Below are 17856 nucleotides of genomic sequence, written 5' to 3' on the forward strand. Positions count from 1 at the left end.
GTGACCGCATCACTGCTGCCGCTGCACCAACCCGTCTATCAATCTCATGCTCCCCTTTTCCCTCACTCGAGAACAAGACCCCGAGATATTTAAACTCCACCACTTGGGGCAAGAACTCTCCACCGAACTGGAGAGAGCAAACCACCTTATTCTGGTCGAGAACCACGACCTCAGACTTGGAGGTGCTGATCCTCATCCCGGCCGCTTCACACTCGGCTGCAAACTGCCCCAGCGCATGCTGAAGGTCCCGGTCCGATGAGGCCAGCAGAACAACATCGTCCGCAAATAGCAGAGATGAAATTCTGTGGTTCCTGAACCGGATCCCCTCGGACCCCTGGCTGCGCCTAGAAATTCTGTCCATAAAAGTGATGAAATATTACTCGAATCTTCAATAGATTTATGCGGTCAGTCCTCACCACACAAATCATTGGGCCACAGTTTTATTTATTAATTTATATCATGCTATAATCATTGTTTATTTTATTTATTATTATTATGTTTTGTTCATGCACGTTATTCCAGAGCACTTTCCTAGGTGGTGGGATCCTCACTGAATTTACACACCAAATACTGACACCTAAAATTATGTAAGATGCTTTATTTTTTTGCTTCCCAGCGTGAATCCAACTTGGAAAACGTACTCTTTGTTTACACTGCTCGTCTGAGGCGCAACACTTCCTGATGTGCGCGCGCCGGGAACACAACTTTCCCGGCCAAGTCATCGTGAGCGCGCCTCGATGAGGGGCGGGGCACAGCCTGGTCTGTCCTGAGCGGGACGTGCAGAGTCCCGGATATTTACCTAGCGACTTCACCTGGATCCTTCGTCGAACCTAGTCCCGAGGGCTTCACAGCGGGGCCTTCTGTATGTACGACCCGTCTACGAAGCGGGACGACTAAGGTTAGACGGTTTATTCTAACACTTCCAGTCTGCTCCCATGTTTGGGGATGTGTGTGATTGCAGCGCAGTTTAACAGGGGTGTTGCTCTAGAGCTGTCTACAGGTTCCTTGTTCGAGTTGTGGATCAAAGTACAGTACAACGAGGTCACAGGAGAAGTATCGTGTAAGAAGTGAGAATTTAATTCAACATGGTTCCATTTGTATCAGTGTACGTTAAAGAATGATGCAATCTGTATTTTTTTTAAACAGCTGATAAAACCACATTTTACACCTGAAGGAGTGCCTTAATAATAAAAAAAACCCCAGCCTGCTCAGGGCTATAACTGTGTTTAATGTATTGCAAGTTTGTTAAGGTGTTTAAACATTAACCACAAATCTCTGTGTTCTCTCAGACACAGGAAAAGGAGGCCCGGTTAATTGCATTAATTGTTCACCAACTTTAGAAACATCCCGGCAGTCAGTGTACAAACAAGTGTATAGTTGAGTACATGAGGAAGATCTCGGCCATTTCTCCCCAGAAACTCATTCTGAGATTGTTAAAAAGTGTAGATGGGCGTGTTCAACTATGGAAATGTTTGACATTCTTATCATTGAGCTGTCTGCTTAAAGTAGATACAGACAGGAGGAGTGTAGAATGAGATAGAGAGGTAGAAGGGAAGGGACATGTTCAAACCCAGGCTAAATAATAGGGATTCTCACACACACACACACACACACACACACACACACACACACACACACACACACACACACACACACACACACACACACACACACACACACACACACACAGAGTCACTCCTTCACATTCATTTTGGATTACTCACACGGGCTTGATGTTTCATAGAGTGTGTGCATTACTCAGCGAACAATATTGTGTTTGAAATCTCCCATTAGATAACCAATTGTTGTGTTTGTATTTATTCATCCAGGTCCCCCTTGTCCAGTGACAAGCTCAGGGCAAGGTGTGTTCGTCTTTAAAGACTGCTGTGGTTACGGACATGCCAAAGCCAGACCTGCTTTGCTTGGTTCAGCTGCTGGACGGCAACATTGAAACCTTCAAAGTCAATGTAATGTACACATTCATGCTTTGACGTCACATCGCAATTACCATATAGCGATCAAATGATCACGCTCCAGTGCTTCTCCACGTCATAGGTGCTATTCCTCACTGATGCCCGCGTTTGACTCTATGCTGACCTGTTTGAAGGACAGGTTTTCCACCACATCCAACGTCTCTTTTATCACCAGGGAGCCTTTTTTTCTTTTTTGCATTCTCCACATGTCTTGTGCAGAGTTACACTCACACTGACAAGCAGACACGTGCAGGAAGGCGTTCATAATAATGCTTTCAGGGATAGCAGCTGTGCAGCATCTTTATTTGAGTGGAGAGGCAGAGGAGTCGGGTTGTTATGATTCTGTCACTTCCTGCATAGACATGATAAGCCTTTTCTGTCTTTTTTGTCCTTTAAATTATCATCATTGTTAATATGAATGTGGTGATTAAATTATGGTACTATTACACTATGTGATGAACACTTTTTATTTATGAAGACTGCAACAAGGCAGACAGCTTTGATTCTTCCATACTCTGAAATTTATTTTAATATAATTTAATTCCTCACGTCCTCTCTACTACATTCCTCCGTACTCAGTTGTAAGCAAAAGTATTAGTCCAGTGAAAATAAAAAATAAATATTGCTACAGTTCAAGGTGGAGGTGGAACTGCACCAAGGCTCAGCTCTGAGCCCCTTCTTGTTTGCCATGGTGATGGACAGGTTGACAGATGAGGTTAGACAAGACGCCCCTTGGACGATGATGTTTGCAGATGACATTGTGATCTTTGGTGAGAGCAGGGAGCAAGTGGAAGATAAGCTAGAGAGGTGGAGGTTTGCCTTAGAAAGGAGAGGGATGAAGGTTAGCTGCAGTAAGACGGAATACATGTGTGTGAATGAGAGGGATCCAAGTGGACAGGTGAAGTTACAGGATGTCGAGATAAAGAAGGTGGGGGATTTTAAGTACTTAGGCTCAATTGTCCAGGGTGATGGAGAGTGTGAGGAAGAGGTGAAGGAGCAGGTGCAGGCAGGATGGAATAATTGGAGAAGAGTGTCAGGTGTGATGTGGGACAAAAGGGTGTCGGCAAGGATGAAAGGGAAGGTGTACAGAACAGTGGTGAGGCCAGCAATGTTGTGTAGTTGGGAAACGGTGGTACTGAGGAAAAGACAGGAGGCAGAGCTGGAGGTAGCAGAGATGAAGATGCTGAGCTTCTCTCTGGGAGTGAACAGGATGGATAGGATCTGGAACCAGTAGATCAGAGGGACAGCACACGTCAGGTGTTTAGGAGACAAAGTCAGAGAGGAAAGATGGAGAAGGTTTGGACATGTACAGAGGAGAGAGAGCCAGTACATTGGTAGGAAGATGTTGAGGTTGGAACTGCCAGGCAGAAGGTGGAGAGGAAGGCCAAAGAGGAGATTTATGGAGGTGGTGAAGGAGGACATGAGGTTTGTAGGTTTGCGAGAAGAGGAAGCAGAGGACAGGGTGAGATGGAGGAAGATGATCTGCTGTGGCCACCACTGAAGGGAGAAGCTGAAAGGAAAAGAAGAAGAAGAAGAAGATCTTCTTATAAAATTGTTTCTTACATAAATAATAACAGCAAAAAGCCCAAAAGCACGGTGTTGGCAGCAGATGAGGGGAAAAAATCATGTTTTTTTTTTTAGACCAATAGTAGTAAAGGACAGTTGAAATAGTTTCTCATAGGTGCGTTGGCTAGTGTTTACCATAGAGATACTGCTCACTGTTGATGTCCCCTGAAAGCATTGTGTATTGGGTGTATCTTTCAGAAGCAAGATGAAGGTGTGGTTCTTTTGGACCAAGTGTGTGACCACCTGCGCCTGCAGGAGAGGCAGCTCTTCAGTCTCCAGATCAGAGAGTCCAGCTCTGCAGTCATCTCCATCACAGCCAACACACACTCTCCTGTGAGTGGGTCGCATATTTTCTCTGCACAGCAATCTATTTTGTTTATTTTATGACTTCTAATTATAATGCGCTCTTACATAAATGTACTCTTCCTATTGTATTCCTTTTTTCCAGAGATGGTTGGAGCCCTATAAACCTTTGAAGAAGCAGATAAAAGGTATTGAACTTGTGCCAAAGAATTCATTGTCTTAACCTAGATATATCTAGAGGCAGTATTGAATATTTAACAGCTTTATTTTTAGTTTTAGTAGTTTTATCATGGACAGGGCTTCCGCTTTTTGCTTGCTAGATGATGGCGTGGTGGTAAAGATTCTGGTGCTTGACATGGCAAACCAATATTAAAAGTGACTATGTGAATACCACTGCAAAGCAGATGATGCACACATAGTACTAACAAATTCAACCACAGGGGGACTGCTATACAAAGCTGAGGAGAGTCTCACTTTTCCAATATGATTTTACAAAACAATGTGTGAATTATTTACAACCAGCACTGAGTGCCAATAAATACATTCAATAGATTCATATAGTTTCCGAGTACGTCATAAATATGCGACAATTGTGTTTGAATGTGCTATCCATTTTTCTTAATCTTGCCAAGACTCTATATTTTGCCCAAACCAAAGTTATTAAGATGACAGCATTTGTGCAAATGGCCAGCCGTCAATGTCCCCTCCTCACGGTCATTTCTCTCTGCAGGCCTTGTGTCGCCCTTCTATCTAAACTTTAGAGTACGCTTCTTTATTTCTGATCCCAACTCTCTGCAACATGAACAAACGAGGTGAGCTCTTGCACTTGATCACTTTTTTCTGTCTTTTGTTATATGTATTCATGGTGAAGTGATGTGGGGATGGTTTCTTTTGGTCCTCGGTTTAGTGTTTAAAGGTTTGTTACACAAATTACAAATTATTGTAACAAGAATGTTTGAGTCAATTTAATAATACAAGGAAATCAGAGTGATGAGTTACAATTTGTGATAAATAAAGCTTAACAAGAATATTTTGCTAACAAATAGATCTGTCATATTTCCTCATGTTATTGTTGTGGTCTCTCTCAGCATTGGTACTGACAGGGAAGTTATTTTCCAGCAAGTGCTGGCTTGTCCATCCTCTTCTGTTGGAGAGCTGAGCTCCAATTTTGGCCTCTTTAAGCCCTTTTGAATCCAGGCCAACACCACAGGTGTTACTGTTTTTCCTCCAATTTTCCTCTCACCTGAATCCCCTGCAACTACTTGAATGTGGACACAGTAGTGAGTAGAGTCAATATACACTATGCATCATGTGCCATGATGACATACAGCAACAGTTGGCCTTCAAATCAACAAATGCAAGCTGGTCGGAAGGCTGCTGCGTGAAAGCTGGCAAAAACTCCTCAGGGGTGAAATTTTATTATGCTGGTGAATGACTGAATCAAAACGGAAAATGAACCTGGACAAATTATTGTAAATGCCAGTTGGTGATATTGAAAGTAAAAATGTTGAAATGTACATTCAAAAATATGGCAAAAAGTTTTATAGTAAATCAAAGTACCAAAGTATTTGTGTTTTTTTTCCCTGCAGGCACTTGTACTTCCTCCAGATCAGAAGTGATATCAGAGAAGGGAGGTCGGTCATCTCCACATTCGCCTGATCACTGCTGTTCATTTCCAGTCTGGTCTAATGTGACAACATGCAATCCTATGGTTTAATTGCAGGTTACAGTGCCCGCTGAGTGCAGCTGTGGTGTTGGCCTCTTACGCTGTCCAGTGTAAGTTTTCTCACCTCTCTGTGGAGACTTGCATGATGAATGACCTCAAAGTAACCATGAGTAATTCTCACTTTTGTGGGTGCTCTCCAGATGCTGTTGCAGATTATTTTCTGCTCATGTCTTTCCTTCACTGGCTGATTTTGTATTTCAATCACCTGCAGCTGAGAAGGGGGACAACAATGCTAACCTTCCACCTGGCTACCTAGCCAAGTGCCACTTCATGCCTGAACAAGATGAGGACTTTGTATCGAAAGTGGAAGAGCTGCATCCCCAGCACAAGTAAATAGATCAAGTCAATGTTGACTGCATCAATTGGCCACAACATCATGACCGCCTGCCGTTATTACATTTATTAGAAACTGTCAAAGCATTTGTTTGTGTATTCTATGTGAAGGCTTTTGTCATTAAATTTGTTTATTCACCTCCCCTATATGTCTGTCTGTCTGTCTGTCTGTCTGTCTGTCTGTCTGTCTGTCTGTCTGTCTGTCTGTCTAACCTGCTTGAGCATGTTGTCACTCACACCATATATTTTTATGAATTTCATTACTCATCACGTTGTGTTCATGTACTTTAAAGGGGTTTAAAGCAGAGTGAGGCGGAGCTGTGTTTTCTTAACACCGCCCGAACACTGGAGTTGTACGGCGTTGAGCTGCATGCTGCCATGGTATTTTACTGCTTCTCAGTATGGATGAGTTTATTCATGAAATTAGATGTAACTTTCTGAGCCCCACTCTGTTTTCCCTCCAGCAGGACACCAACAATGCCTCCCTGATGGTGGGCTTGGCCTCGAGTGGTGTTGCAGTATTCTGCAACATGATTTGTTCCAGTTTCTTTCCCTGGTGAGTGATTGGTAGAACAAATTGAAATGCTTATGGTGCTGGTTTTGCAGGTCCCCGGGGCATGCTGTTTTTAACAGACCCTCATTTCAATTTAGGGGCAACATCATCAAGATTTCTTTTAAGAGAAAACGCTTTCTTGTGCATTTGAAGCGTAAACATGTGAGTACTTCTTCTATAACTTTTTACAAAATCCCTACTGAAATGTAGTTCTCTCATGTGCTTAGATATTAAAATATTCTCTAATATCTGTGTAATCTAATGTGACAATAAAATCGAGAAGAGTGTTACATTGTGTAGAAGAGAACATGGCCTGACCGCTGTTCTTTGTCCCATCTCACCACAGTTGCTCTAGTTCTTATCGTGCTGTGACTCTCCTGCTGTTGATATCTTTGTTTATTGTCCTTGTGTATGTTGCAGGGTGAGACTCGGGACTGTGTAGTGTCTCTCACTCTTTCATGCCCAAAAACATGTAAGAACTTATGGAGGTCATGTGTGGACCATCACACATTTTTCAGCTCCAACAGAACAACCAGGAGCCTGAATCAGAATAGCAGCACTGTTCAAGCTTACAGAAAATTAATAACACAGCACCTGGGAATCAGCAACACTCACCCTGACAGGTCAGTTTGCATTAGCTTCAATTATATTCTATATATATATAAATATATTTTCAATTTTGTTGAACTCTGTAGTGGTCCTGTGTGCCACCGTGTTGTTGGAGGAATGGTGTGGAACCCTGCTGTGAAGCGATCATTATCATCTGAATGTCTTGAGACAAAAAGTCTTCCATCCAGATCACCACCAACTACACCCAACTGGTATATGGGGCTGAATTGATCTTATAAAATGGCTTTGTTTATGGGCTAAACTTGATCATTACATTCATCAGGCGAAGTCCTAGAATTCGGCATGGCATCCGGAGAAATCGTCCCTCTTCCATGGAGCTGTCCAACGATCTGAAAGACATGTCTGAAGGGGAAGACGTTTTCTACACATACAGGGCGTCGGTCAGTAGCAGCAAGGACGGTGATGAAAACACCTCACCAAATCAGTAAGGAAATGTAGAGCACCATGGACAAAATTAGTCCTTTTTGATCTTTCAATCATTTGCATGTAATAGAATTCTGTAGTGGTTTCAGTTTGAACTGAGACGTGCTGGTGTCAAGTGGTTAGCTAAGTGTGAGTACAAGTATGTGTACAAGTTAAATGATGCTATCATGAATGTGTTGCTGGATGTGGAGTGCTGTTAAAAATCGGTTGTTGAATCAAGCCAAATAGCACTTTCAGCTGAATTCATAGTGCTGTTTAGGCCTGACAAGTTCATACCTGTCTTTGTTTTTGCCAATGAAATGAGCTCCTCATATACTGCTGCACTGGTGAATATTCCAAACTACTAACTGGTGCATGTGTCGCAGGAAACCGTTTCAGCAGGGCCATTTCACTGCTGTACTCAGACACCATAGCAACTACACTGGAAAGATTTGAGCCTAGAATGGCTGTCTACGTGAAACACTTTTATGCACATCCTCCTCCTCATGTATATAGTATATAACAGAAGTTTACAGACACACAACACTTTTTTTTCTCTCTGTCTGAAGTTAAATCAGATTAAATGTCTCCTGTTTCAGGTCAGTTAGCATTACCAAAATTATTTCATTTTGCTAAATGCCACAATAATGGGTGAGTATATTTTAGAGTTCTTTTTTTATTTGTTCTTTGTCTTCAAGGTCAAAAGTTTACATACATTTTCTTGGTATTTAATAGCATTGCCTTTGAACTGCTTGACTTGGATCAAACGTTTTGGCTAAGCGTTCACTAACTTCTGGCATTACTCTGCTGGAATTATGGGCCATTCCTTCTGACAGAAGTAGTGTAACTGACTCAAGTTTGTCAGTCGTCTTGCTCGCACACACCTCTTCTAATCTCCCCACAAAATTTCGATGAGATTCAGATCCAGGCTCTGTGATGGTCACTCAAAGACAGTGACCTTGTTGTCCTCAAGCCACTTTTTAGCAGTATGCTTAGGGTCATTGTCCATTTGGAAGACCCAACTTGTAGCTTCCTGGCTGATGTCTTGGCATATTGCCTTCATATTTCGCATATTGTCGTGCGCGATGCCGGGCTGCTACAGGTACAAGCTCGTAAGTACGGGTGGATGTAAGTCGAGCAGGTGAAAAGTCGGATGTTGCTTGTATAAGCATTTTGGCACTTTAGGATACCAAGTGCCACACGTAAGAAAACCTTCAACCACATCTGTTTTAATCTTGTGCAACATTATTATTAAATAGAATGAGAATTAAATTAATATCCTTCAGCACTGTTGGGGGAAACACTGATATGGTTGTATGGTTTTCACTGATACACAATGACTGTACAGGATAACAAAACAATTTTTTTAAATGTTAAAACTAGAAGTGACATTAAGTCTAAGACAGGTGATCAAATACTGTTTTGCAAAGTCTCACTTTAAATGTGTTGATTTTAATGTGTATACCCATCATTGTGTGACTGCACTTTTGGGCATTTTATTAAGTGGAGTCCACTTTTAAATATGCAGTTAATTAGGTTAATGTAGTTGTGACATTTTGTTATTTTTACTGTTCGCTAGGATTGATGACGCTTCACTGACTGAAGACAGTTTTGGAGATGAAGATCAATTTAGCAGCCTCGAGTACAAGAAGACGGTCAGTTTGAAAACAATGCGTAGTAATCTAGGTGGATATTTCTGCTGAAATGTGTGTGTGTGTTCAGGGGACACTGAATGATGGAGATCTGCTTCTCATACGCCTAGCTCCGGATCAGGATGGAAAGTTTGGCTTCAATGTCAAAGTGAGTGTTTCTTAGTCACTCAGGGTGAGGTCTGCTTTAAGGTTTCTGCGCTCACATTTGATGACTCGACTGTTACAATGTTACATTTCCTCACTCCTCCTAGGGTGGGGTGGATCAGAGGATGCCTCTAGCCATATCCCATGTTAAACCTGATTCTCCGGTAAGCACAGATGTCTTATGAAGTGTGAAACGGTGCATGTGACCTGGTGTGACGTAGCAATGCAAACACGTTTTCATGGAGATGATATATGTAATGACAACCCAGCGTTTCTAGGCAGGTCGATGTGAGCCAAAACTCTTGGAGGGAGACTTGGTGGTGCTCATTAACGGCCGAGACATTTCAGAGCACACACATGACCAGGTTGTCATGTTCATTCGAGCGAGCAGAGAATCTCACTCCAGAGAGTTGGCACTACTCATTAAACGTAAAGGTTTGTAAAGAAAAGTGCTGATGCATGGGATCAAAGTGTGCTCTCCTCATGACTTGTCTCATCAAATATCCCTCATGTCTCCCAATGTCCTTGAACTCCAGGTCCAGGTCGTCCTGCCGTCCTGCTGCAGCTTCCTCCGGCCCTGACTCTCAACACCCAATTACAAGGGGACAAGCCACATTCCCCCAGCCAGTCTGAGCAGGTCATCACACTTGAGGAGTCAATGAAACAGCTGGATAGAGGAATACAGTCTGGAACGCACTGTTTTCATTTTGAGGTATTTTAAAATGCAAGGGGGCGTTCAAGAGAAAATGAATATTTTAAAGTGCAATCATACAAACTCAAATATACAAATGTATGGTCTTTGTTGCATAATGCCTTGTCAGTTTAGTCGGGCATCATAAGTTGAAATCTACTGGACTTCCAGACTATAAGGCTGCTTTTTTCTCACGCTCTGAACCCAGCATCTTAAAGAACATGGATTTTTACAGGCAAATGAGCCACAGGTGTTTTGTTTACATTTAAGCGCTCAATGCGCTGTTTTCGCCCCATGTGTATTACTCCTGGCCACTTCTCCAGTGTTCCCAGGAACAGCAGAAGTGGCCAGAAGTGATGTCCATAAAGCGCTTCAATATTAATAAAACACTAGTGATTTCATTGCTAGGATGATGCACGCTCGCAACACAATCACTTTGTTTTCATCATTAGTCAGTCTTGATGCTTGCCCCTTTTTCAAAACTAGTTCATAAGTGATATTCCATATCCACACAGAATTCACTGACCTTTCTACAGCATACGGTTGTACTGGCGGCTTTTAGACAAGTGTGTATGGATGTGCATTCTTCTGCGCTGACATATACAACATTGAACCGTGTATAAAATACAACAAAAACAACAATACAACATAAACAACAACAAAAACATAAGTGTCAGGTTAACAATGCTAGTGCAGGTTAACGGCAAGAGTGCCAACTATTAAAGTGCAACTAGGAATGTAAGAGTTCCGCTTCCTGGTGGATGGCACTGTCCGTCAGTCAGCTGGTTCGGTCTGCAGACTTTGCAGACTTTCATCCTGATGGTATCAGATTGAAGAGGCTGATATGACAACATGCAATAAGACAAAGAAAAACTATAGCATGGGAAAAAATTGTTATGCTTTAAAGAGAAGCCAGTATTTTGATCTGAGATATTCGCTTACTCATTTTCTATCTAAACAGAATTTGTACCGACGGAAGCCTGGCATGTCACTGAATTGTGCTCGCCTCCCTGAAAACATGGACAAGAATCGGTATAAAGATGTTTTGCCATGTGAGTGTGTGTACCTAAATGTCACCCTCTTTGCGATCCACAATTGATGATGAAATATAAATGTTTTCCATTCAGATGATGCCACCAGGGTCACGCTGCAGGGCCAGGATGATTACATAAATGCCAGTCACATCACTGTAAGTATTCCGCAGACAAAGCAGACGCACATCTTTTTTTGTTCTGTGTTCGCACTGTTTGGTCTGTTTTACAGGTGTCACCCCCAGAATCTGGTCTTCGTTTACGGTATGTTGCAGCCCAGGGTCCACTGCCGCAGACCTGCTCTCACTTTTGGCAGACCGTCTGGGAACAGCATTGTCACACTGTCATCATGCTGACAACTCTGACGGAGAGAGGGCGGGTACATACAAATCGACTCCTGCTGTAATTATTGACATTTGAACTAGAAAAAACAATCAGATTGCTACATAGTATCCAGAGAACGTGTGAATGAGGTGATAAGTGAAATAAGTTTCAAGGTGACAAAGCCAAAGGTTTTTCAAGGTCTTCCTGAATAATGCTGCCTATCTCTCTCTTGTTGCCTAGCAACAAAATGCTGTCATTAGTTAATCATTCTGCTAATGTTTTCCACCACAGTTTGCTTTTTATGCTTGAGATGCACATGGAAAAACACAAGGACAAGTTAGCTTGCATCCTGCGACTGATACATTTTCTTTGTGGGTAAAATAACAGCATGGAGTTCACTTTCCTGTGAGTTGAGGGCCGCTCATGTGGTGCCACTTGTGACTGAAGAATGCGATATTATTTGGTCTCATTGCAGACTAAGTGCCACCAGTACTGGCCTCATCCCCCGGAAACAAAGGATTATGGCCACATGCAGGTGAAGTGCCATTCAGAAGAGTGTAACCTGGCGTATGTGACAAGACGGTTCACGCTGATCCACACACAGGTAGAGAAGGGTTTTGGTTAAGTATTTTTTGTTTACAAGGGCATGCTCAACTTCTTCTTTCACATGGGGCCCCTCTCGACAAGATGACTCTCACATGACACTGACATTTAACAGCTCTAATCGCAAGCTGAAAGATAAATGATCAACATCTTTGGATAATATTGCTGCCAAGATGTAGCTCATCAACACAGTGTTAAACTTGAGAGTGGTAGTTCATCACTTTAATTACTGCAGCAGTAATGCCTTAATCACATTTAATGTCTGAAAGCAGCAGGCAAATAAGCTACAGAACTTCACTCTGATGTCCCTTCATTCAGCCATTCATAGCTTTAACTGCTGTTACAGTAACCTGGCTGAAGTCAGGTTTAACACAAGACCTCTGCCATAAACTGTATTGTTTTCCAGTCTCAAATAAAAAATAATTACACTTCTACTATTAGTACAGCGCTTTAACGATTAGCTGTTCTTACAAGATCACCTCTGTAGAATTGCTATTATCTTTCAATGCTAAATGTCTTATTCACTCTGTACTGTGAAGGAGCTAGAGAAAGCAGTCTTCCACATATTCATCGTGCCATGTTGTATTCCATAGTCTACTGGGAAACATTGCAAAACATGGAACTGTGCACAGAGCCACTTGCTTCTGTTTAGTGAGGTTCACTATTAACCATTGAATTGAAGGGAATGCAATAGCTTGTACGGGATATCACAATGATAGTATCCAACCAGTTGGGCCGAGGAAATGTAGTGAAATGTGTGGGAAATGTGTATCATAAGGAGTGAATGTTGCAAGTCCCCCAAAAATGACATTAGTTACGTCCACTTACTGAAAACCTGTACTTAATTATTAAGGTTAAGGTATTCATACATGGTGCTCTCAACCACTGCTATTGATGGAAGCTTAATTTTCTGTTTTTTCTATTTTCTGTCCTACAAAGCCTTCGAATGTAAAAGGTGGAGGCGTGTTTTAGTTTAGTCAAGCTGCATTTCATTTATTTTGTGAAAAGGCTGCCACCGTCAGTTTTTGTCTTCTTGAAAAGCAAACCAGTCGCGCAGCTCCTAATCTAACTGCTTTCACATTACAAACCGAGTAGTTTCATTGGTGCCCTGCTTCAAAGACACCCTTTTATTGAACACGCATTCACGACTTCAACTCAGCAATGCGTTGATAGTGTTATCAGTAACGCTGTAACTGCGGTGCAGTCGTCTGGCAAAAATAAATTCAGTTCCTATTCTGCCCACTTTTTCAATGCTAAATTATTCATATTCAGTGATGCTTTTAAAGAAACCCTGTGCTGTTCTCTGCATGTTCAAATATATTTATAACTATCACTCATGGTTAAACACAGCACAGTTCGAATGCCACTATTGAAAGAGGGTGGATAATTGGGCTTTAAATGACATACATGCTGTATGAAGCGCCTACACTTTAGTGCCCTGTCGTTGCCATATGCCTGGTAACATTGGTCACCACAGGCCACAGGACATTAGAACAGCCAAAACACAGTTGTCGTCATGTGGGTTGGCTCTTGTGGGTTGCTTGTGTGCCTATGGTTGGATGTGCAAATATCCTTGCCTGTGCAAGATTTTGACGTGTGTCTGACAGGCGATTATGTGCCTGAAAGATGTCATGCATTTCCACATAGCTATCAACAGCGAGCAGGTAAATGTGCCTTTACTCAAGCAAGTGAAAAGTATGAATGCACACTCTGCAGCGTGGGCCCATCTGTTCCTCTGTCGGAGCGAGTTATTCCCCGCATGGACCCAGAGGGCACATACACATGATCAACTCTGCTATCCTTCTTTTTTGCAGCTCTAGTCTTCTCCTCCCTCCATTGTACATCCCACTGCGTCACTGTGCACCTCCTAAACTGGTGACAACCCATGGTCACATGCACTTCAGTTGTGTCTGCTTTTCCCTGGAATTTCTTTTATAATCTTGAGCATGATTATGTTTCCTTAAAAAAAAATTACTTTATATGTGTGTACCAGCGGGGTGAGGAAAGAGCTGTCACACATCTGCAGTACGTGGCATGGCCTGACCATGGAGTACCTGATGACCCTTCAGACTTCCTACTGTTCATCAACTCGGTCCGGGCGAGAAGGAAGGATGATGAGCCACTAATGGTTCACTGCAGGTAACCCACATAAACACAATGTAATTCAGTCCAAACTAAGCTTCTTAAAATATCTTCTATTTGACCTAATGCTGTTTACTGGATCTACTAGCGCTGGAATCGGACGGACAGGTGTTTTGATAACCATGGAAGCAGCCCTGGCACTTGTGGATCAGGGTCAGCCAGTGTTCCCACTAGACATTGTGAAGACCTTGAGGGATCAGCGAGCCATGATGGTACAGACCACGGTACGACACACTGCCTGTTTCTTAACTGATGCTCTGTCACCTGAGGTGACATTATTCTTACACATCATGACTCATTCAACATTGTAAACTTACATTTTTAGTTTTATTAGAAATAGTAAAAGGAATCTGAATGTTACTGCATAGAAAATAGCAGTGAGCGAGTCTATTATTTTGTTTTTTTTCTTAATTTTAAGTTAAAAATGGTTATTAATAGGGGAATTCATCTTGCTTGCGTTACTTATTTACACCAGATAGTGATAACAATATCAGCAGCTGTCAGTTATTTATGCAGGAAAAAAAAACATGACTCATAATATATTTTTTACCCTCTGATCTTTCATTGAATTCCCTGTATCTGCTTCAATTTTTTTGATGCATGTAAGTTGCCAGATTCATTGCTGACATGGTCAGTCTCTGTCTACAAAACAGCATGTTGAATGTTGAAGGTTGAAGGTGTCATGATATTGCCATTATAGGTGTACATCAAAATCAGCACTGATTAGGGGTGTAACAAAATACTAACCGTACGAATCAATACGAAAGGTGAAACAAGGTCCACAATGCAAAAAACAAAATTAAACATAACATAAAATATAAATTTTAAAAAATATCACCAAATGGAGATATCGCAAATAAGTTGGTGGTCACAGTGTGACCTTGTGGTTGTGTTAAAAATCCATTTAACACAAAGATTTATAATGCAGGATTGATTTTGAGGATTTGTACTTCATGAAAGTCCACTGAAGTAGAAGTTTGACTGACTAGCAATAATTACATTTCATTGTGAACCACAGAGCAAAGTAGAATTAGGAAACTGCAGTAAAATATCTCCAAAGTCAGTCATGTGAGAGATACTACCTTGAGCTCTCATCTATGCTTTGGCAGATCTTTGTAAAATATTTGTACATTTCAAAAGCTTCCCACTTAGTATTTTAAAATTAGGCTACAGAGTAAAAATACTCGACTCACATTTAATGTGAATAATCCATTTTAATGATGATTTGTTGTTGCTTGGACAGACAATTGATACATTTGCATACAATGTCCATAAAATTTGGCTTGAATTTAAAAAAAGGAACATTCCAATAGAATAATTTACATGAATAAAGAAATTAAATGGAAAAGGCATTTTGACTCACAGGAAGGAATTCATGACCTCCTTTGTTTTGAGTCGTGGTCTCGTCTACTGTCTTCTACTCATGTTTGTTGTCTAGCCACCGGCACAAGAGCTCTGTGTTTCAGGACTCAAGCACAATGGAGATTTCTGAAAATTATTTTTTATATTTTAGTTTGTGTTTCTTCCAATTTTGTATCCTTTTTTGTGGCACGGAATTACGTATTAATACTGACCATGTGGCCCAGATTTGGACCCCAGGCTTTAAGTTTGATGAATGTGTGGCGGAGTATCTGCTCTGCTGCCACAGTAAATCCAGCTCTAGGTTTTTTGAGGGCTCATGACAGGATGATGCTCATCGCTGTGATAAATAATGTTAGAAGTCAAATGCTTTTGGGAGGCCATCAGAAATGCATTGGTTAGAAAGACCCACAGGAACAATCTGATGCTGTGTGGAGTTTTCAGCTAGTATAGAGTATGTGGGATATGATGCAGATGTAGGTTGACCCTGTCTGAGTGAAGGATGATTGACATTGCACTTGTTAGTGGTGTGGAGAAATTCAACTGTCACAAGATGTGATCACTGACTGCCATACCCACAAGGCAAGTCTTCATTGCTGAGGTCTTCTAGACCAGGACAAACTTTCTGTCACAGTTGGGCTAGAGGTGCTATTTTGGCGCCGACATCATCATACATACCCTGTTTAGAATTGTTGTTATGTAGAGAGAATTTCTTTGTACATTTTTTGACATTTTGTGAGTCATTTAATTGTTTATTGTTGGTGATAGTAGCATTACATATAAAAGCTGAGGGCGGAAGCCTCAGGGTTGGTCTTTTAGGGAGAGGGAATTCTGTTGGAAATTTGACAGCCCTCATGTCAGAAGCCTAATGCTCGGTCAGCGCGGCTCCGACGATCTTCCCTTTTTTAGAAATGTCCCTCAGGCATTTCCCTCTGTGATGTTTTCATGCTGATGGAACACGTCTTCAGGTTTCACTCATTTGTTTGTGTGTCAGTCATGGAAAAATATGCACATGCAGGCATGCACTGAGGCAGGCTTAGCATCTCTCTCCAACTTTCGGGAAACCATTTGCTAAGGTTGGCAGTTTGTGGATAGAGAAGAATGTTGCTGATACTATCCTGTAAATGAAGTGTGATTTTGTGTGTGTCTTATAGTCCCAGTTCCAGTTCATTTGTGAGGCTATTCTTCGAGTGTACAAAGAAAAACAAGGCTCCAGAGCACCATTGTCCAAACCAGGGACAATCATACCAGAGCTGCCTCATCTCAAGTGATTATCCAGCGTGCTGTGTCATATCGTCCGGATCAGAACACAGACTGGACAATGAGACGCATCAGTCCACCACTGTTGGTGACAATCTTATACCTAGTCTGCCTTAGATCAATTCTCAAGGAGCCAACAAGATTCTTGGAGTGAGCTGATTATAGCTGTCCACGAAGCCTCTCAGGATCGTGCCACAACTTGTTTGACGGCTAGATTCTCTTGGACTACCAGGATCCATATGTTCTGAGAAAAAAAAAAAACTTGTTCATGTACGTTAACTTGCTACCAGTATACTTTTCCTCGTAAATTATTAAGACACTAAATAAACACCTGATTTATACATGTCTGTCTGTTCTGTCATTCATTTCAAGCAATGCAAAACTATCTTTATTGGATTGAAATTTCTCTGACGTGATTTAGCTTCTTACTGAAGACATGAGGAGCTGTGTCATCTGTCAGTGACTTGATTCAAGTAATCTAATAAAGCTGTGTGATTGATACTTGCTTTCCACCGCATTGTACACTTGTTTATATAAGTTTATTATATAATGCTAACCCAGATGCTAGATATTCTAAAATGTCGGTCACGAGTGGACATAGAGTAAAGGTAAGGAGACAAACTGAATCTTGTGTGATCGATAGTGCAAAGGCAAGTTTCGTGGAACTGTAGTGGGCCCAGTTTGTGAATATTCTCCTCAATTGACTACAGGTTGCTTATAATATTTAGCAACAATTTTATAATAGTGAGGAATAAAAGATCTGTAAGCCACACTGCCCACGTCATCTTGAAATGTTACAACATTACAGCCATTTCAGTGAGAAAAAGATGGAATGAATGATGCAACAACAAAGAAAAGTGTGATGGAAAGTTCTATTCCTGTTTTGTGAATGAATCCACTGTACATACTATATATATATATATATATATATATATATATATATATATATATATATATATATATATATATATATATATATATATATATAACAGCGTTTCTTATGACATGGATATCTGAGGTATTTTAGTAATAGTATTTATTAAATAAATTCTAATTTTACACATTTTTCATAAAATACTTTCCTTACAAGACAAAATTTACAAAAAGCACAACTCAACAAAGAAATTCGAAAAGAACTGATACAGTTTTGCCCCCAAACAGTTT

At 41.2% G+C, this 17856-nt stretch overlaps 1 protein-coding gene across 6 annotated transcripts; it reads left to right on the plus strand.

Annotated features, from left to right (window-relative positions):
- The first annotated feature begins 640 nt into the window (after positions 1 to 640).
- Positions 641 to 17033, plus strand: ptpn3 (protein tyrosine phosphatase non-receptor type 3). Of its 6 annotated transcripts, none has more exons than XM_053887221.1 (26): positions 643 to 898; positions 1830 to 1967; positions 3738 to 3872; positions 3988 to 4030; positions 4573 to 4654; positions 5432 to 5476; positions 5566 to 5618; positions 5780 to 5897; positions 6195 to 6282; positions 6366 to 6457; positions 6553 to 6616; positions 6875 to 7077; positions 7150 to 7275; positions 7347 to 7508; positions 9066 to 9141; positions 9209 to 9286; positions 9390 to 9446; positions 9561 to 9717; positions 9819 to 9994; positions 10935 to 11025; positions 11101 to 11162; positions 11237 to 11383; positions 11804 to 11932; positions 13925 to 14070; positions 14162 to 14285; positions 16587 to 17033. In XM_053887221.1, the coding sequence occupies exons 2-26, from the start codon at positions 1899 to 1901 to the stop codon at positions 16701 to 16703; spliced, it is 2640 nt and encodes an 879-aa protein (XP_053743196.1). In that variant the 5' UTR covers positions 643 to 898; positions 1830 to 1898; the 3' UTR covers positions 16704 to 17033. The 6 variants fall into 6 exon arrangements, 5 of the variants coding, with proteins under 5 accessions (XP_053743196.1, XP_053743193.1, XP_053743194.1 ...); XM_053887218.1 differs by having other exon boundaries at positions 646 to 1067; positions 14162 to 14297; XM_053887219.1 differs by having other exon boundaries at positions 646 to 1060; positions 14162 to 14297.
- The last annotated feature ends 823 nt before the right edge of the window (positions 17034 to 17856 follow it).

Source organism: Synchiropus splendidus, chromosome 15 (assembly GCF_027744825.2).
Source record: "Synchiropus splendidus isolate RoL2022-P1 chromosome 15, RoL_Sspl_1.0, whole genome shotgun sequence".
In the NCBI taxonomy this organism is placed as follows: domain Eukaryota; kingdom Metazoa; phylum Chordata; class Actinopteri; order Syngnathiformes; family Callionymidae; genus Synchiropus; species Synchiropus splendidus.

What these genes read in the sequence shown, in the direction of transcription:
- ptpn3 (XM_053887218.1), top strand. Translation starts at nt 1,899, where the DNA reads ATGCCAAAGCCAGACCTGCTTTGCTTGGTTCAGCTGCTGGACGGCAAC. An exon ending in TTTGAAGAAGCAGATAAAAG is followed by an intron (nt 4,031 to 4,572) that starts GTATTGAACTTG and finishes TTCTCTCTGCAG; the next exon opens with GCCTTGTGTCGCCCTTCTAT. An exon ending in GCCTCGAGTACAAGAAGACG is followed by an intron (nt 9,142 to 9,208) that starts GTCAGTTTGAAA and finishes GTGTGTGTTCAG; the next exon opens with GGGACACTGAATGATGGAGA.